The sequence below is a fragment of the Nicotiana tabacum genome, chromosome 15 (genome assembly GCF_000715075.1).
Source record: "Nicotiana tabacum cultivar K326 chromosome 15, ASM71507v2, whole genome shotgun sequence".
Taxonomy (NCBI): domain Eukaryota; kingdom Viridiplantae; phylum Streptophyta; class Magnoliopsida; order Solanales; family Solanaceae; genus Nicotiana; species Nicotiana tabacum.
Window position 1 is genome coordinate 108978718 of NC_134094.1, and position 15331 is coordinate 108994048.

Consider the following 15331-nt stretch of genomic DNA (forward strand, 5'->3'; position numbering starts at 1 on the left):
AGTAAGACACATTTTCATGTTAGAACTTATTTATTTATTATTCTCAAACGCACAATAATCAAAGACAGCATTAGACGCTGACTCCATGCATGCTAGAGAAATATCTCGAATTTTTGTGACAGCATTAAACCAAATGCCGACTAAAAAGAAGAGACAGTCTAGCTAGGACAGAGCCAAACTAAAGAGACTTTGTTCTATCGGGGTTTCCACAAAGCAGTATCAGGGCATGAGAATGTCTCTTCTATATATAATCAAGTACTTCATTTAGATCAATCAATCCTCTTGTCTCCTCATGGATCCAAATTAGGCCCTTGACAAAATTAATTTGTATGATAATCCACATGTTAAAGAAAAGTGAGGAGACATTTTCAGACCATCTACAACTAGGAATTGACTCAAATATGATATGATACACTCAGTTATCAATTTAATGAGCACTGAACCACAACCCTGAGACATGGAAGCAAACCAAGGTTTACAGAAACACCCAGCAGAAAAGGCAAGAAATAACAAATTTCAGCTGTCCGGCAATGTCACCAGTTCAGCAGGTGGCCTCAGAGTACAAACCATTTCCTTTGTCTTCCCAAAATATACCTGCAGGTTTAAGCAGGGTTTAGACTCAATTTCACGGTCTATTTTGTAATATAGAAAAGACAATGGAAAGAAGGTCTATTCTTTGAGACTCTTCCAGTTTGGGTAAATTCCAATTTACTCCTACAACTTTTCCCCCTAAACTATATTTACTACCAAATAACACCCTTCGTTCCTCCTTTCTGCTTCCGACTATGCATTTTCAAAGTATGAAATACAACAAGGTAGTTTAAAGTGAGCAATATTCCTCCCATCAAGGGAACAGTGTTATCAAAGGCGAAAAGCGCAAAAAAGCTCTAAGGTCCGTTGGGGCTTTAAGCGCAAAGCGCAACTAAAACGTGGGCTTTAATGAAAAAAGGCACAACTAAAGAAAAAGTAAAAATATGTATATGTAGTCCAAGACTAATAATTATAAGTATGAATAAAAAATATATGGACAAAGAAATTGAAAAAAATTACGATAAAGCGAAATATCAATTGTTTAATGTCGCATTTTCAGGATTACACTCATTGGCAAGGAAAAGTATGCCTTAGAGCTTTGATGCAACACTAAAGCGCTCAACATTTGTTCATATAATTACCAAGATTTAGGATGAACTAATTAGTACCACCTCTAAGCAAAATAAACCATAAATAAGTCAAAGAAAAAGGCAAAAGGAAAAGAACTTCCAAAAGGAAAGACATTTACCTGATCCAAGGAGTTTCTCAGCTTACCCTCCATCTCTTCAATCATCTTTCCCATGTTACACAGATGACCATCTGAGACAGAGAGCTTCATACTCATCTATTCATGCAAAGGAGGAACAATTAGGAAAGACACTAGCAATCGAGAAAAGAGTCTTGAATCAACAAGGACTTGCAGTGATCAGTTTAATGGATGAATCTGTTCAGGGGCAGAACTAGGTTGTGGCACGGTAGTTTGGTTGAATCACCTTCGCCAGAAAATTATATTGTGTAAATAGGACAAAAACAAATTTTTATTGTTATATATAAATTGTTGAATCCCCTTGACATAAAGGAATATTCTAGTGTTATATACAAATTGTTGAATCCCCTTGGGCAATCTTCACTTTATAATGTTAAATAAATTATTGAATCCCCTTGGGCAATCCTCACCTTATAAGGTTAATTTTGGGATGAATTAAGCCCAAGGTCCGTTCTGTTTACAGAACACATTGTAGATTCATAAAATTTAAGTAATAGAATATTACATGGTAGAGAATTCTACATTTAATTATATGACAATTGCTTACCTTATTTCTAGCAGTTTAAACTCCTATATAAGGATTCCTCTTGTATATTGTCCATAACCAATTCAAGGAATTCTCATTTTCTTTTTTTTTCTATTGTCGCATCGCTCAAATGAGATAATCAAGCATATCCATCCTTCTTCCTCTACAAGGAATGAAGGGAAATATGCTGCAACATTTTTGGACCAAATTGGATATGGTATTCAGATAACTTCTGAAGTTAAACGTGTTTGGGCGAGAGTGATATTAGAATGGCCCCCCTTTGGTAGTCCTAGTGTTGCATCTGTCTTTTTTACTCAAGAGATGGATGAAGGATTTTCAGAACCCTTATCCTCTGGATTTTTGTACAGCGTTATCCTCTTGATTTCTGTACATCGTTAACAAGCAAAGCATTATATAACTGCAATAGCAGACCTCAGAAATATGACAGATTTTTCAGTCAAAAAGATGTATGTGCGTATGAGAGGAAAATTCTAGGGGTGTCAATGGTTCGGTTCGACCGGTTATTTTATAAAATTTGTACCATACCAATTTTTCGGTTATTCTATTATATATAACCAAAATTAGACTTTTAGAAACCGTACCAATCATGTCGGTTTCTCTTCGGTATCGATACGGTTCGGTTAATTTTCGGTATATTTTTAAATGTCACTTAAAAGTCACTACTAGAAGCAGAATGCAACAACGTACGTACTTTTATAGGACTTAGCAAAACTCTCTAGACATTTTTACTATTTAAAGGGTGATGAATTAAGAAAGCATGAAAGATGGCTAGAGTATAGATCCATCAACTATTCTACAACAGCGTAAAAGAAACTAATCAAAGACAAAGAAAATATAAATCACACGAGTGGAAAGATATTAAGTAAGTTGGGACTCAAGAATAAAGTCTAAAGAAGATTAAATATTCAAAAATATAAATTTAAGTCATACGAAAGAAAAAATATTTAATACATTGTAGTTTGCTACTCATAATCGCTAGAATACCTTGTGTCTTGCTAGTGAATATGCTGGAAATAATTTAGTTTCAATAGTAGTATAATAGGTTTGGGAATAAGGATTTTGAGTTTAATTACTTGTTGGCTTGTAATCGTTTTTATAATTTCAAGGCCCAAGAAAAATGTTAATGCTTTATTATTTTTAAACTTAATATATAAATATATTTTTTCATGTAAATTTATTCGGTGGTTCGGTATTTTTTCGGTTTATCTTCATAAAATAAAAAACCTACCCAAATTATCGATACGGTTATAGATTTATATAAAAACTTACGGTTTTATTAAAAGAAACCTAAAAATCGGTTTGGTGCGGTACGGTTCAGTCGGTTTAGTCGGTTTTTAAATATCCATTGGCACCCCTAGAAAATTCCATAAAGTCCATTGGACAAAGTTAGTCCGCAATAACCTTGGATCTGCCATGTGAATTTTTATTCTTAGACTAGCAGCTCATGGAAGACTAGCTACAAAGGATAGCTTGATGCACTGAAGTGTTATTACTGACCAAGAGTGCCCACTGTGTACAACACAAATGGAAAGCATAGCTTATTCATTCTTTCAGTGTGATTTTTCTGCACAAGTGTGGAACAAACTATTGCATTGGCAGGGAATTAGCAGAGCGGCTATGTCATGGCCTGAGGAGATAAGATGGGCTTAAAATCATGCTAGAGGAAGAAGCTTAACTGCAGCAATATACAGAATGACACTGGCTGCTTGTTCATATCATCTTTGAATTGAGAGGAACCTAAGAGTATTTCAAGATAAGCAAACAGACCCAACGACAATTTTCAGGAGAATCATTCAGGAAGTTTTTTTACAGACGATCCATGAGGAGCAGGCTAACCAAGAGACTTGATAAGTTAAATTTTTACGCTGGATAATGTAGTTCTGGTAGCTCAGTTGTTTTGGTAGTGCTTGGTGTTATATGAGGTAGTTGCTCGCTGCAGTTTTGGAGATGTCAATCTGCAGTTTCTTTTACTTGTACAGAATGCAATTGGTAATAAAAATCTTTTATTTACCCAAAGAAAAACTGCAATACCATCCATTAAATACCTGTCTTCTAATTGATCCAGACAAATTGAACGAGCCTGATGACTCATTGTCTGTAGTCAAGGTCAGCATCACCGTACTAGTCAGGCAGTATTGGGCAATTCCTTCCTCTTCTGGTCCCACCTGAACGATTTGACAACAATCTTAAGCCATGCTCATTAGATGAACAAACGAGAGAAGGAAGAGATGACCAAAGAAGTTTTCTTTCTTAAGGTGCTAATACCTCAATAACATGTATGGCATCCCAGGCTCCTTCCTGGAGATACCCCCTTCTACCATGTCCAGACTTGGAGCCATCTAAATCCCCCAGAAAAATTGCAAATTAGAAGCAGAAAAGATAACACTTGTTATTGGAAATGCAAACAGAATTTACCTTTCTTTATTAAGAAACAAGCAACAAAACCTTCATTTTCATCTTCCCACATATAAACTGATGAGATGCCACCTTCATAGTACCTAACAGCGTTTTGGTCAGTGAAACTGTAGAAAATGCTCTGAATAACCAAGCGATGAAACTAGTACAGATGATCTCTTATTCGTTATTCCAATCATAGGTTAACATGAAACCAGGAATTTGAAAAATCTGAAAGACATGTCCCAGGCTTTATCTGAAGTTAAAGGAGAGCTGAACGAAATATGTGAACAAGAATTAAGTTGATACAATTGCATAGGAAGAAGAAAAGACGAGGTAAATAAGGGACCTCACTGGTCACGATAGATAGCAAAGACTTCATTTGCTTCAACCTCAAGTTTCCTCAGCTCTGGAGAAGGTTGAGGCGCATCTTCCAACGGTGGATGATACTTATTTGACCAAGGAGACCTACAAAGTTAAAAAATACCAAAGTTACAGATAGAACATCTATCAAATGTGGCATAGGAATTATGTCGTTTTATATGTCTTGAAGCTTGGTAATCTTGAAATGCAGTAGAAAACAACTAAACTAGCCAAAATGTACTCCAACTGTGTTAAGCTTATTCAAACCACCTGATAAAAAAAGGGTAGGTTGGCTAAATATGCCACACTCGCCCGAGAGGTGAGTGCTGTATGGATATCAAGACATATGGGCGACATAATTTGTGGAATTTTCATAGGGTTGGCTCGCTAGCCGACACTCCAAAAAAAAAAAAAACCACCGGATATACATAAACTGGTTGTATTCATGTCATTATATGGTTAGCTAACTCTAAAACAATCAAGAGCTCTCGTATTAGGAGGGTATTATTACGATCCAACATATGGAGAGTCCAGCACCCCAGAAAATCAGACAAAGAGAATGAGTGATATAAGCAGATAAACTAAGACCAATTAGGCCAAGATTCTTGGTCCACATGCATGTCATCAGGCTCATTCTTTAGATGATTCTCATCTTAACAAATCAAACAATATTATTTCTAAAAGGCAGCAAAAAACTACACCACAAAATCCTAACCGGAGACAATTATAACAAGTCCCAATTTACCAGATGTTCTAAGAAGAGTTTAAGTGCTTCATAATTGAACAGTTAAGAAGGTGATATAGACTAGGAGAAGCATTTTGTTGCATTGAGTCCCACAGGCTTTGACTACTTGGTGATAGAGGATCATCTGAGGTACCATGGTAAGATGCTCCATGGTGTAAACGTCTGGCAAAAGTAACCAGATATAAGGCTTCTGATGAGTCGAAGATACCATTTCAGTGGAGTTACGGGTACAGACAAGTTTCAAATATTAAGATGAGATTGTTATGGTCAAATATGAAAATAGCACCTTATGCGGAACAAATAACAAGAGATAAATATGAAGGAAACCAACATTTAAATGGTTTGATGCCGCTTTAACAAAAATTAGGACGTGTACACAGAAAGTGGAATTCGTACCAAGCAATTCAAATTCATGAAAATATTACAATCATCTCTAGCACATGATGAGCTGAGGAAATTTATATTTGTGCAGGCAAAGAAATCTTAAATAAGTTATTTCAAAATGACAGTATGGGCAGAATCCTCTATGAGTTTTGATGCCATTCAATATCACCAAAACCATTTAGATAAATGCAATTAATCAATTACCTATATGAGTCAGCATCTCTGTTATACTCGCAGAGTATGAACTCTTTACCAGACTCCATATCGCACAATACCTGATAAGACAATTTCAAATCATCAGCTTTATCAGGATGAATGAATTTTGAGACTTGACGAGCTCAAAAACCTTTGTTTATACTTTATATATAGTACCAATTGATCAACATTAGTACTGCAAAAAGAAATGCTTAATCCCCTATTGTTCAGTTATGTATCCCAAGCAACTAAAGGTCTTGGTATAACCGTATAAGAAGTCTCATCAAATAATTTTCAAGAAAAAGAAAGGAATTATCTGAAAATGAAAATAAAACAGTAGGTTACAGCTCTACATCTAAAGGTAAGATATGAAGCAACCACTTATCAGCATAGTGAATATCTCATACATTCCATTTTCCTAATTATAGAGCAGCATGTAAAGAATGCATTAGAACCATACTCCATACTTCTGTAACTGTGTAACACACAAACGGGGAATGCTTCTGGGCTTTCATAGTTCATACAATTTCATATGACAAGTTTTTCTGTCCTTGAAGTAATTCTATATTTTAGAATGAAAAGTAGCTTTCACGTTTGACCGCCTTCAATCATCATGGTATCACACATATGGACCGTGCATTTGGAGGTCTACGTACAGCAAGAAGAAACCATCTTAAGCAACATTTTATCATTTTATCCTAGTAGATGTGGTCATTTCTAATCTTATTCAGTCTAACATCCATCTTAACAGGCGCAAGAATACAACACTCATTTTTTTAAGATGAAAAGAATACGACACTCATTTTGCGAATACATAAATAACACTACTTTTATTATTAGGTGTATATAGCATTATTACTCACAAAACTTTCAACAACGCATGCTTTCACTTTGTAAGCATCTTAATATTGCGTAGCACCTCTATAGCACTCCTTCATTTAAGCTATCTACTTAATCTTATAATATCAAATATTAGGTGGAATTTTCCCACAGTATCTGATGTCTACATCAGGCACTATAGACTATTCCAGAATCTAAGTTGCTCGGACACGGGTACGGGTGTCCGACACGGGTGCGAATCTAGAGGTCGGATCCTTCGAGATGTAAATTCTAAGATTCAGAGATACGGATTCTAGTACGGGTACGGGTGCGGGGATCCGGCTAAAAATAATTCAAAAAAATAAATATATAAAAAATGTCTCTAAATTATGAGAGATTTTGTTAAATACTTAAGTATAGCTTGTAAAGTGTGGATTTCTTTTTTATTCTCAAGTTGTAGATAAGTGAAGGATTGATTTCTTAGATAATGCCTGCTATTTTCTTCAAATTTACCCTTGGTTCTGATTTCGGGAACCAAATTGTATCTCGTCTCGAATTTACCGTCCGTCATGGTCAAAGTATCCAAAATTGTTTGACCAGATCCGGTACGGATTCCATACCTACATCCATACTAATGTCGTGTCGACACGGGTGCGGCACCTAAACTGCCATGTCGGAGCAACTTAGTCTAGAATAGGACTTCTTTATTAAATTAATAATTTATTGATGTGGGAAAAATTTATTACAAGTGGTAGAAAAAGTAGTGCACCGAGATAAGAACAAAAATCTTTCTGCATTTCCTGATTATAGAAGCAAATTTGGATAGTCCGTATGCTAATATCTGAGTATAAGAAAATGGACAATCTGGCATTCTAATGGGAACTCTGACACCTAAAACTGGGCAATGCATATCTACATTGCAAAAACTGAAGTCTCTCTCCTTTTCCTAGTCGCAGAAACCTTTTAATCTTTTGCCCCAATTTTATAAGCAGGCCATATAATATTTGGAAATTCATCTCGATACATGTGCTATCAAAATTTAATTGAATGATAGAAAGGAGAAAACGAGTATCATATTTCTTTGTTACGCATATACAAGCTGCTAATTCTTTTTTTCCCCGCATTTCATCTCTCTCTCTCTATCTATCTCTTCATCTGTCTCTCTATCTCTCATTTCATCTTTCTCTCTATCTCTTCATCTGTCTCTCTATCTCTCTCTTTTCATCTGTCTCTCTATCTCTCCCTCTCTCACACTCAAAAGAAACATAGCTATGGCAAAACTCACAGTAAAAAAAAAGACCTTTTAACTTTTACCTTTGCAATTGGCAACAATATTTTCAGTAGTCTGAGGAAGAATAAAATGACTCCACATTTTTTTCAATAAAAAGTGAGTAGTGACACTGAAAAACCAAACCCTAAATATCTGATGCACAGTACTTCCCAAGAAACTCAGTTGCAATTACATCGAACTGTTTCACTTGGAGACAACCCTAGCAAACTGAGAACTTAAATCGTTTCTTCTTCTGACGACATTGTCACCATAAATCATTACACAACACTAATTCATTCAATACGAATGTAGAATACTAGAATTAACTAACTCCGTGTCCATCATTAGACATCATTACCTAGAAACTAAAATAAATCAATCTGCACATATATACAACAACAAAAACAACAACAACAGCTACGCCTCGCAAATTAGTTAAGATCAGATATATGAAAAATAATTTGCTTTTAAGACAAATTAGGGTTTCTCTATATTGAACACGAGGAACTTCAATAATTACAAAAATGAACATATTCGATAATGCATTTTATATAAGTTAATTTGAAAAGAGGATTTTTTAAATACCTTAAGAGGCTGATCAACTTGAGAAAGGAGATCTGAAGAGTGATGAGGTAAGAGACTAAGCAGAGCAGAGAGAGCAGTTTCTGTATGCTTTGGTGGAATTCTTCTCATCAATCCCATTGCTGCTTCCATTTCTATGGCTTTCTCCCTCTTAGAGAGAGAAATTGATTTTGGGGAAGTTGTAGAGAGAGGAAGAGGAAGCGCCTTGTTTTGATCCGGGTTTCCCTCGCGGGAAAATTCTATTAAAATGTTGACTAACCTTTTTTTGACGCCTTAAGTGAAGTAAATCCGAAAATAATTGTAAGATTTTAGTACTTATTTTATTAAAATTAAACTATTTATCATTAATAGCTAAATTATATTTCTTCATTGAAACAGGTGGTTTGGTTGGTGACACCTAAGGGTACGGTGTATGGGTTAATAAAGTTGATTTAAAAATAATAAGGTCTTATAATTAAATTTCAGTGGAGGAATTTTTTTTTAGGTGATTTGATATATATGCTGATAAAAAATAAACACTTGATTTGACGAATAAAAATAATGCTATGTTAATCGATTCTTTTGCACTTCTCCTATTGCTCTATGTTTTTCTCTTTGTCGTTGCATTCCTTTTGGTGTTACGTTATTAGGGGTCGTTTGGCCATACAAAAAAAATCACTTTTTAAACAAAAATATTATTTTTTTTCGAAATCACCATTTGATCATGAAATCTTCAATTTTCATTTGAAAATGAATTTGAAATTTTCAAAAATTTAAAAAACTCCCAAAAACTATTTTTAAAAATTTCACTCACAACACTCACAAAAATTCAAAAACAACCTGAAATTATATTCATGTCAAACACAACTCTAATTTTCAAATACCATTTTCATTTGAAAATAAATTTTATTTTTTTCCCGAAATTTTACGATTCTTATGTCCAAACGCCCACTAAGTGCAAGCGAACTTTGAAGAAAAATAGGAAAGAAGAGATTTTTCCTCTTTTGCAAACTGAAAAGGATTAAGCAAGAGGGAGAAGAAACATCGTAATACAACAAACTCGATTTGTTTTTTTTTTTCGGATTTATCTATCACGATATACGTAAGAAATTACGTAATTTTCAAGAGAAAATTTAAGATATGCATTTATTTTTTATCTTGTCTCATCGTTAAATGAGTTAGAAACTCCATAGTCATGACAAACAAAGTCTCTAATTAGAACTTTTCGATTGGTTCTCTAACTTAAAAACGAAACAATTAATGATTATTCACATAGCTGTTGTCTGTCTAATGAGTTGTTATTGTTTTATTGATATTAATCGAAGAACTTATTTCTAGCTTATTTTTACTTCTCAAAGTATATTTGTTAATTGCACTAAAGATTCTATAATTGAAACAAGTGGTTTGGTTGGTGACACCTAAGTGTACGGTGTATGGGTTAATAAAGTGGATTTAAAAACAATAAGGTCTTATATTCAAATTTTAGTGGAGGAATTTTTTTTTTTTTTAGGTAATCTGATATATATGCCGATAGGAAATAATATGCATCTCGTAGAATTAATTGAGGTATGTGCAAATTGCCCGCATATCACAATAATAATAACAATGAGTGGTTTGCTTGGTAATGAGTAGAAAAGAAAGGAACTCTTTCTTTTTTCCAGCCTTCTTTTTATTTTAAAGGTATATATAGTGGGTTCTCGCTTTCAAAGGAATACAAGTCAAAATCTAGTACAAGAAGGAAGCGAAAGGCTAGCTACAAGAGTATGACTATAATAAATCATAAATGCGAAAAAATATACTGTGTAGGTAGATAAAAAAAAATTATATGTATATATATATTATGTATTGACTCCCACTTAATTTTCTGGTATGTTTACTTTTATATATTTTGACACCCCCTAACGAAAATTATGGCTCCGCCACTCGGAGCGGGACCATGCGTAAGTATTGTGCATGTTATGGTAGCGAATAGCGATCATGTAAGAAGTCCAAAGAATGGGGACATCTTTGGCTATGCTTTTTCCTGGTTACATGCCTACATCATTGCCCCCCAAGTGTTTGACTTGATTTGAAGACATGCCAACTTAGCTTTATCCTATGCTTTTGCTCATTGTGTCCACAGTTCAGTGTTCATGTTCTTTAATTTCCCTCCTTGTTTGGATTTTGCTTATATAATTCCATATCAAATAAACTTTCAGAAAACTGTAAACAATAATAGTAGCTCAACATCTTAATCCACATTAACTTCATTGCTAATATTGGCCATCGCCCACCTTAGTTAAGTTTAAAATCCAAATGTTACTTCAAAGGGATCTTACTAATTGAGTAGTCACACTTTCTAACCAAAAGCATAGTTACTTTTGACATATTTACCTTTCAAAAGACAAATGTAACTTTTTTTTTTGGTGTAGAGACAAATGTAACTTTAGTACAACCGGAGGAGTCCTTCTTTTTCTAAAAGAATTAGAAAAAGAAAAGTCTTTTCTTTATGATACAAGCTGATGAAGTATTTACATGGTACGAAATTACATACTCTATTTTGCTTCCCACATCATATCATCCATTTGCCGGCCATATAAAAGAGCTACCCTCGTCAATATGAATAAAAAAAATTTAATCTTGACTAGAGGTCTCAAGTTCGAGTCTTAAATATAAAAAAATTATATTAGAGAGTACTTTCTTTTTAAATAAATCTTATACGATGCGAATCTTAATATAATCGGGCTCCAATACGAATATCAAACACCGAGTGAGCAACCCAACTAAAAAAAAGAGCTACTCACGGATATCTCCAACCATTAACAATAGCACGATCTTAAAAATGTCCGCGAGTTCGAAAAAGTAATACCTTTCATTATATGATTTAGTGTATGATAAGTTTATTCGAAAGAGAATATACCACAAAAGTATGAAAAAATAAATTGCCACGTTATCACACCCCCAAAGCTTTAAAAAAAAAAACAAAAAAACTCAACTTTCATGTTTTGAACGACCTCCCCTTGGCTTTTCCTTTTTCTTTGCCTTCGCCAGCAAAGCCACATCATATACGCCATAAAAATGGTGGAGATCGTAGAAACTTCCGCCGACGAGGCATCTCCGCTATTATCAAATTCAAACCCGAACCCGACAAACAGGACTAGGTTCGTACGGACCAAAGTCCCAGAGGTGGAGGTCCACCTATACCGACGTGGCAAGGGCCCTATCGATGTATTCAAGTCATGCCTAGGTGGGTGGGACCAGGACCAGCTCGATGTTAGAGAGATTCTCGACAAATATGGGTTCAAATCGGTTTATGCATTCAAGCCTGAGTCGGGTCGGGGCGTGCCGATCCGATTTAACCCCCGTAATGGGATCACTTATCTAGATGGATCCAAAATTTACGTTGATGGAGAGCCTAAGGTAATTTCAATCTTTTACCACTTCACAGTTTTATTACCAGGATTAATATTTAATCATGGCTACATCGTGTCTTAGTTCTTTCAGAATAAAATTTTGTAATATTTAGAACTTATACAAAAAGTATTAGTACAACTTACAATTTTTATACTTCAAAAATTTTTGGACACCTTTTGGAAAAGTTTTGGATTTTTTTTTCCATGAACAATTCGAGCAAATGCAATTGGATAGCTATAGTTTTTTTTTTTATGGTTAAATCCGTGAGTATTTTAGTAAAGCATGGACCTTTTTGTCGTAAAAATATTGGACGATTCGGAGTACCAAGATTATTATTTAATTATCCGTGTGAAATGGGATAATAATTTTTGAAGACTTTTGAAAGAAAATGTATAAACTTAAAAGTTATTGCAAATCATAATTTGACATGTATTTTGTATGAGTAAATATTTGTCAGAAAAATGGTTTGAATCTCAGCTTATATTAGTTTAATATGAGCATAAAGAAGGTTGAATATTTTGTAAAGCATGAACTTTTGTGACAATTAAAAAATGCTGTAGGTAATGCGCTTACTTTTAATATAAAGTGACCAAATTAGTAGCATGAGCTTAGCTAAAAAACTTAGGGAGCAGTAGTAGCACGGTTAGGCATGAGATGATTGTTGTGTCGCACTTGATTTTCTTATTCTTTAGCTTGAAGATTGATGAATGTAAAGCTAAAAGCGAAGCAGCTATTGCTTGAATTCCAGTCTTCTATATGTTGCTCTAAGTTGTTCATTCTGTTTTTCGTTGTTCAAATAATCTATAGTTAGTCTTGACACGAGCTTTAGTCTAGTGGTAACAGCGCAACTTGTAATGTGTGAATAGGCGCTTCTCATGAGTTTGAACCCCGTCGCAGATACAAGCCTGATATTTAGGTGGAGAATAGTAGAGGTGCAAGTCCATTATCCATTGAATTTCAAACCGTGCGTCAGTGGCACTCACGGAATTCTCGGTTTTCAGAAAAAGAAAAAAAAAATGAATCTATAGTTAGTCTTATAAAATTGATGGCTAAGCATAAAGAGTTTCTTTCAATGTATGGTCTCGAAGGCAGATGTAGAGTGGTGGTACTGGGTTCATCTGAACCTCTTTTGACGAGGTGCACAATGTAAAAGTTCACTAAATTGCAAGAATTAGTAGTGATGAACCCATAATTTTAAACATATAATAGGAGGTTCTATGCTAAGAATCTTAAAGATTGGACCTGTATAGCATAAATCCTGGATTCGCCTCTGCCTTTGGTAGCTTGGAATTTTGGTGTACAATTAGTCTGAAAGCACTGGTCTTTTTTCTGCTGGAGAGTCTGAGAGAATTTATGCCTAAGTCAATTTCATTTGCTCTTTATTTACTGGTTCCAAATTCTTTTGGTGTTGGACCAATATCTCTGTGACAAACTGTCAATTTGAATGGTCTAGCACTCTTGTTCGCTCCATGTGAGATTAATGTAGTGAGTGCATCTACAGATATAATGAATTCAGACAGTTTCTCTGGAAAATGGATATCATTATGCTGACTAGCAAAATATAGTCTTGTGGGAAAAATGATACTTTAGATTGACACATGAATGCGGCCTGGACCTGATTTTGAAGGAATTTATTGACATTAGGTGCTTCTGCACTTGATGGAGTTGAATAATTTTTACTGAAATATTAAACTGAGAACTCACAAGTGAAACTGAGAAGATCTCCAGGCAATGAGGGAAAAGGTTAACTTACTGGAGTTATGCAGTTCACCATTTAATTCTCAAATTTGAACTTCCAAAACTTTTTGAAACTACTTAATCCCTTCTGTAAGCATGAAGTAGCAACATGAACTGGTGTCACGTATATATCTTGAATCTTTTGCAAAAAGTCTTCTTAGCTGCAGAGTTGAATTCACGTTGTCATGGTGTTACTTGATAATGCTCTCAGTTTCTGGTGTAGCTGCAAAGATATTAAATTGTGATAGTCTGATAGAAAAGTCTATCGGAAACAGTCTCTCTGCCCTTCCAGGATAGAGGTAAGGCTGCGTCCATCCTACCATCCCCAAACCCCACTTGTGGGAATACACTGGGTAGTTGTTGTTGTTGTCTGAAAGAAAAATATTTTTATGACAAAAAGACATCAAATTGTGGTGGTATTCTGATTTTCCTACGGTTCCCTTCACATAAATTGGATAAAAGTTAGATTCTTCTGATGACATTTATCTCAGTTATTTCACTTTCAAATTTTCAATAGTCTCTTTCCCAAGGAAAACAGGCCATGCCTTAATGGTGAGAGGACTTTGAAAGTTGAAGGTGATCTGTTTTCTACTAGCTGCTAGAGATTTAAGAATGAGAAAAGGTCGCTCAGTTCTTTTTATCACGAATGATGTATTTGCCATACCAAGAGCTTAGTCACATATTGTTTTTTTAATAAATGCTTTAATAAGATGTTCTCACACATGTTGATGATCCTTAATTGTGCAAGTATTTGCTTATTTCACATGGTGCTCTTTAAAATAGACACTTAGATGCATATGAGTGAGTTGTAATGGTTCCTTTGTGTGATTTTTAGGACGCGTTGATCAAACCTATTACCAGGATATTGGTCGGGGTTGCAGTGGTAACCATACTTATAGTACTGCTGGTGATAAGAGATCCTCCAGAGTGGGCAAAAAAGTTGAATCTCTCTGATGGTCGAATCCCTCCATGGCTTCTGGCTTGTGCTTTTGTTGCCTTCACACGCATGAGGAAGAGAACTAGGGATTTCTTGGAAAATCGACGAAAATAAGCTGGTGGTTTACACTGCTGGATGAATATTCTCAAAGTTTTGCAGGCTTTGTTTGTCTCTTGCTTTCTCTTGTTTATTGGATTCTCATACAACTAATCATTCTTAATATTATAACCCTGCGAAGGTATATGCCAATTTTTTCCCTATTTTCTTTATGGCTATGAATTTTCTGGTTGCAACTTGCAACTAGAATTTCACACAAAGGCATTCACTTGCTCTTCTATGTTACTAACTCATTTATCTTTCGAAATATAGAGATTCTAAGGGTCCAAAGATTAGTCGGGAGCAGGGGCGGATCTACCTTATGAGGTAGGGGTACCACGACACCCGCTCGCTTCGCTAAAATTTTTACTATGTACATAATATCTCTGTAAAGAAACGTATAAATGGATATAGTGGCACCCAAAAGTCACAAAGTGAAAGTGGGTGCCATTGGTTCAGCCTTCCCTTCGAAGGCTTTCCTTGGCCTCATGAATGCAAGTTCGATTCCCTGTTGGAGCAGCTCCTTTGATTTTTCCTTTTTTCTACTTATTAAGATTTCCTTTATTTTCGGTTGAGCCCTAGGGTCTCACCTC

The 15331-nt window shown here is 35.0% G+C and overlaps 1 protein-coding gene, 1 long non-coding RNA gene and 1 other non-coding gene across 3 annotated transcripts; 2 read left to right on the forward strand and 1 right to left on the reverse strand.

Annotated features, from left to right (window-relative positions):
- Positions 1 to 222: 222 nt before the first annotated feature.
- LOC107796924 (F-actin-capping protein subunit beta-like) lies at positions 223 to 8886 on the reverse strand. The gene is made up of 8 exons (XM_016619746.2): positions 8600 to 8886; positions 5935 to 6005; positions 4593 to 4706; positions 4260 to 4342; positions 4110 to 4183; positions 3890 to 4009; positions 1280 to 1375; positions 223 to 594 (listed from the first exon to the last, which is right to left on the reverse strand). The coding sequence occupies exons 1-8, from the start codon at positions 8726 to 8728 to the stop codon at positions 517 to 519; spliced, it is 765 nt and encodes a 254-aa protein (XP_016475232.1). The 5' UTR covers positions 8729 to 8886; the 3' UTR covers positions 223 to 516.
- Positions 4879 to 5003, forward strand: LOC142170058 (U11 spliceosomal RNA). Its single transcript, XR_012699672.1, has one exon. It is a non-coding gene; the product is annotated as a U11 spliceosomal RNA (small nuclear RNA).
- Positions 8887 to 11554: 2668 nt separating the features above from the next.
- LOC107796925 (uncharacterized) lies at positions 11555 to 14891 on the forward strand. Its single transcript, XR_012699390.1, has 2 exons — positions 11555 to 11974; positions 14541 to 14891. It is a non-coding gene; the product is annotated as an uncharacterized LOC107796925 (long non-coding RNA).
- Positions 14892 to 15331: the final 440 nt, after the last annotated feature.

Excerpts from the sequence above, each read along its gene's own strand:
- LOC107796924 (XM_016619746.2), bottom strand. The coding sequence starts at position 8,728 with ATGGAAGCAGCAATGGGATTGATGAGAAGAATTCCACCAAAGCATACA. Across the intron at positions 6,006-8,599 it reads AAGTTGATCAGCCTCTTAAG|GTATTGTGCGATATGGAGTC; the intron begins GTATTTAAAAAA and ends TTGTCTTATCAG. Across the intron at positions 4,343-4,592 it reads TTTGCTATCTATCGTGACCA|GTACTATGAAGGTGGCATCT; the intron begins GTGAGGTCCCTT and ends AAACGCTGTTAG.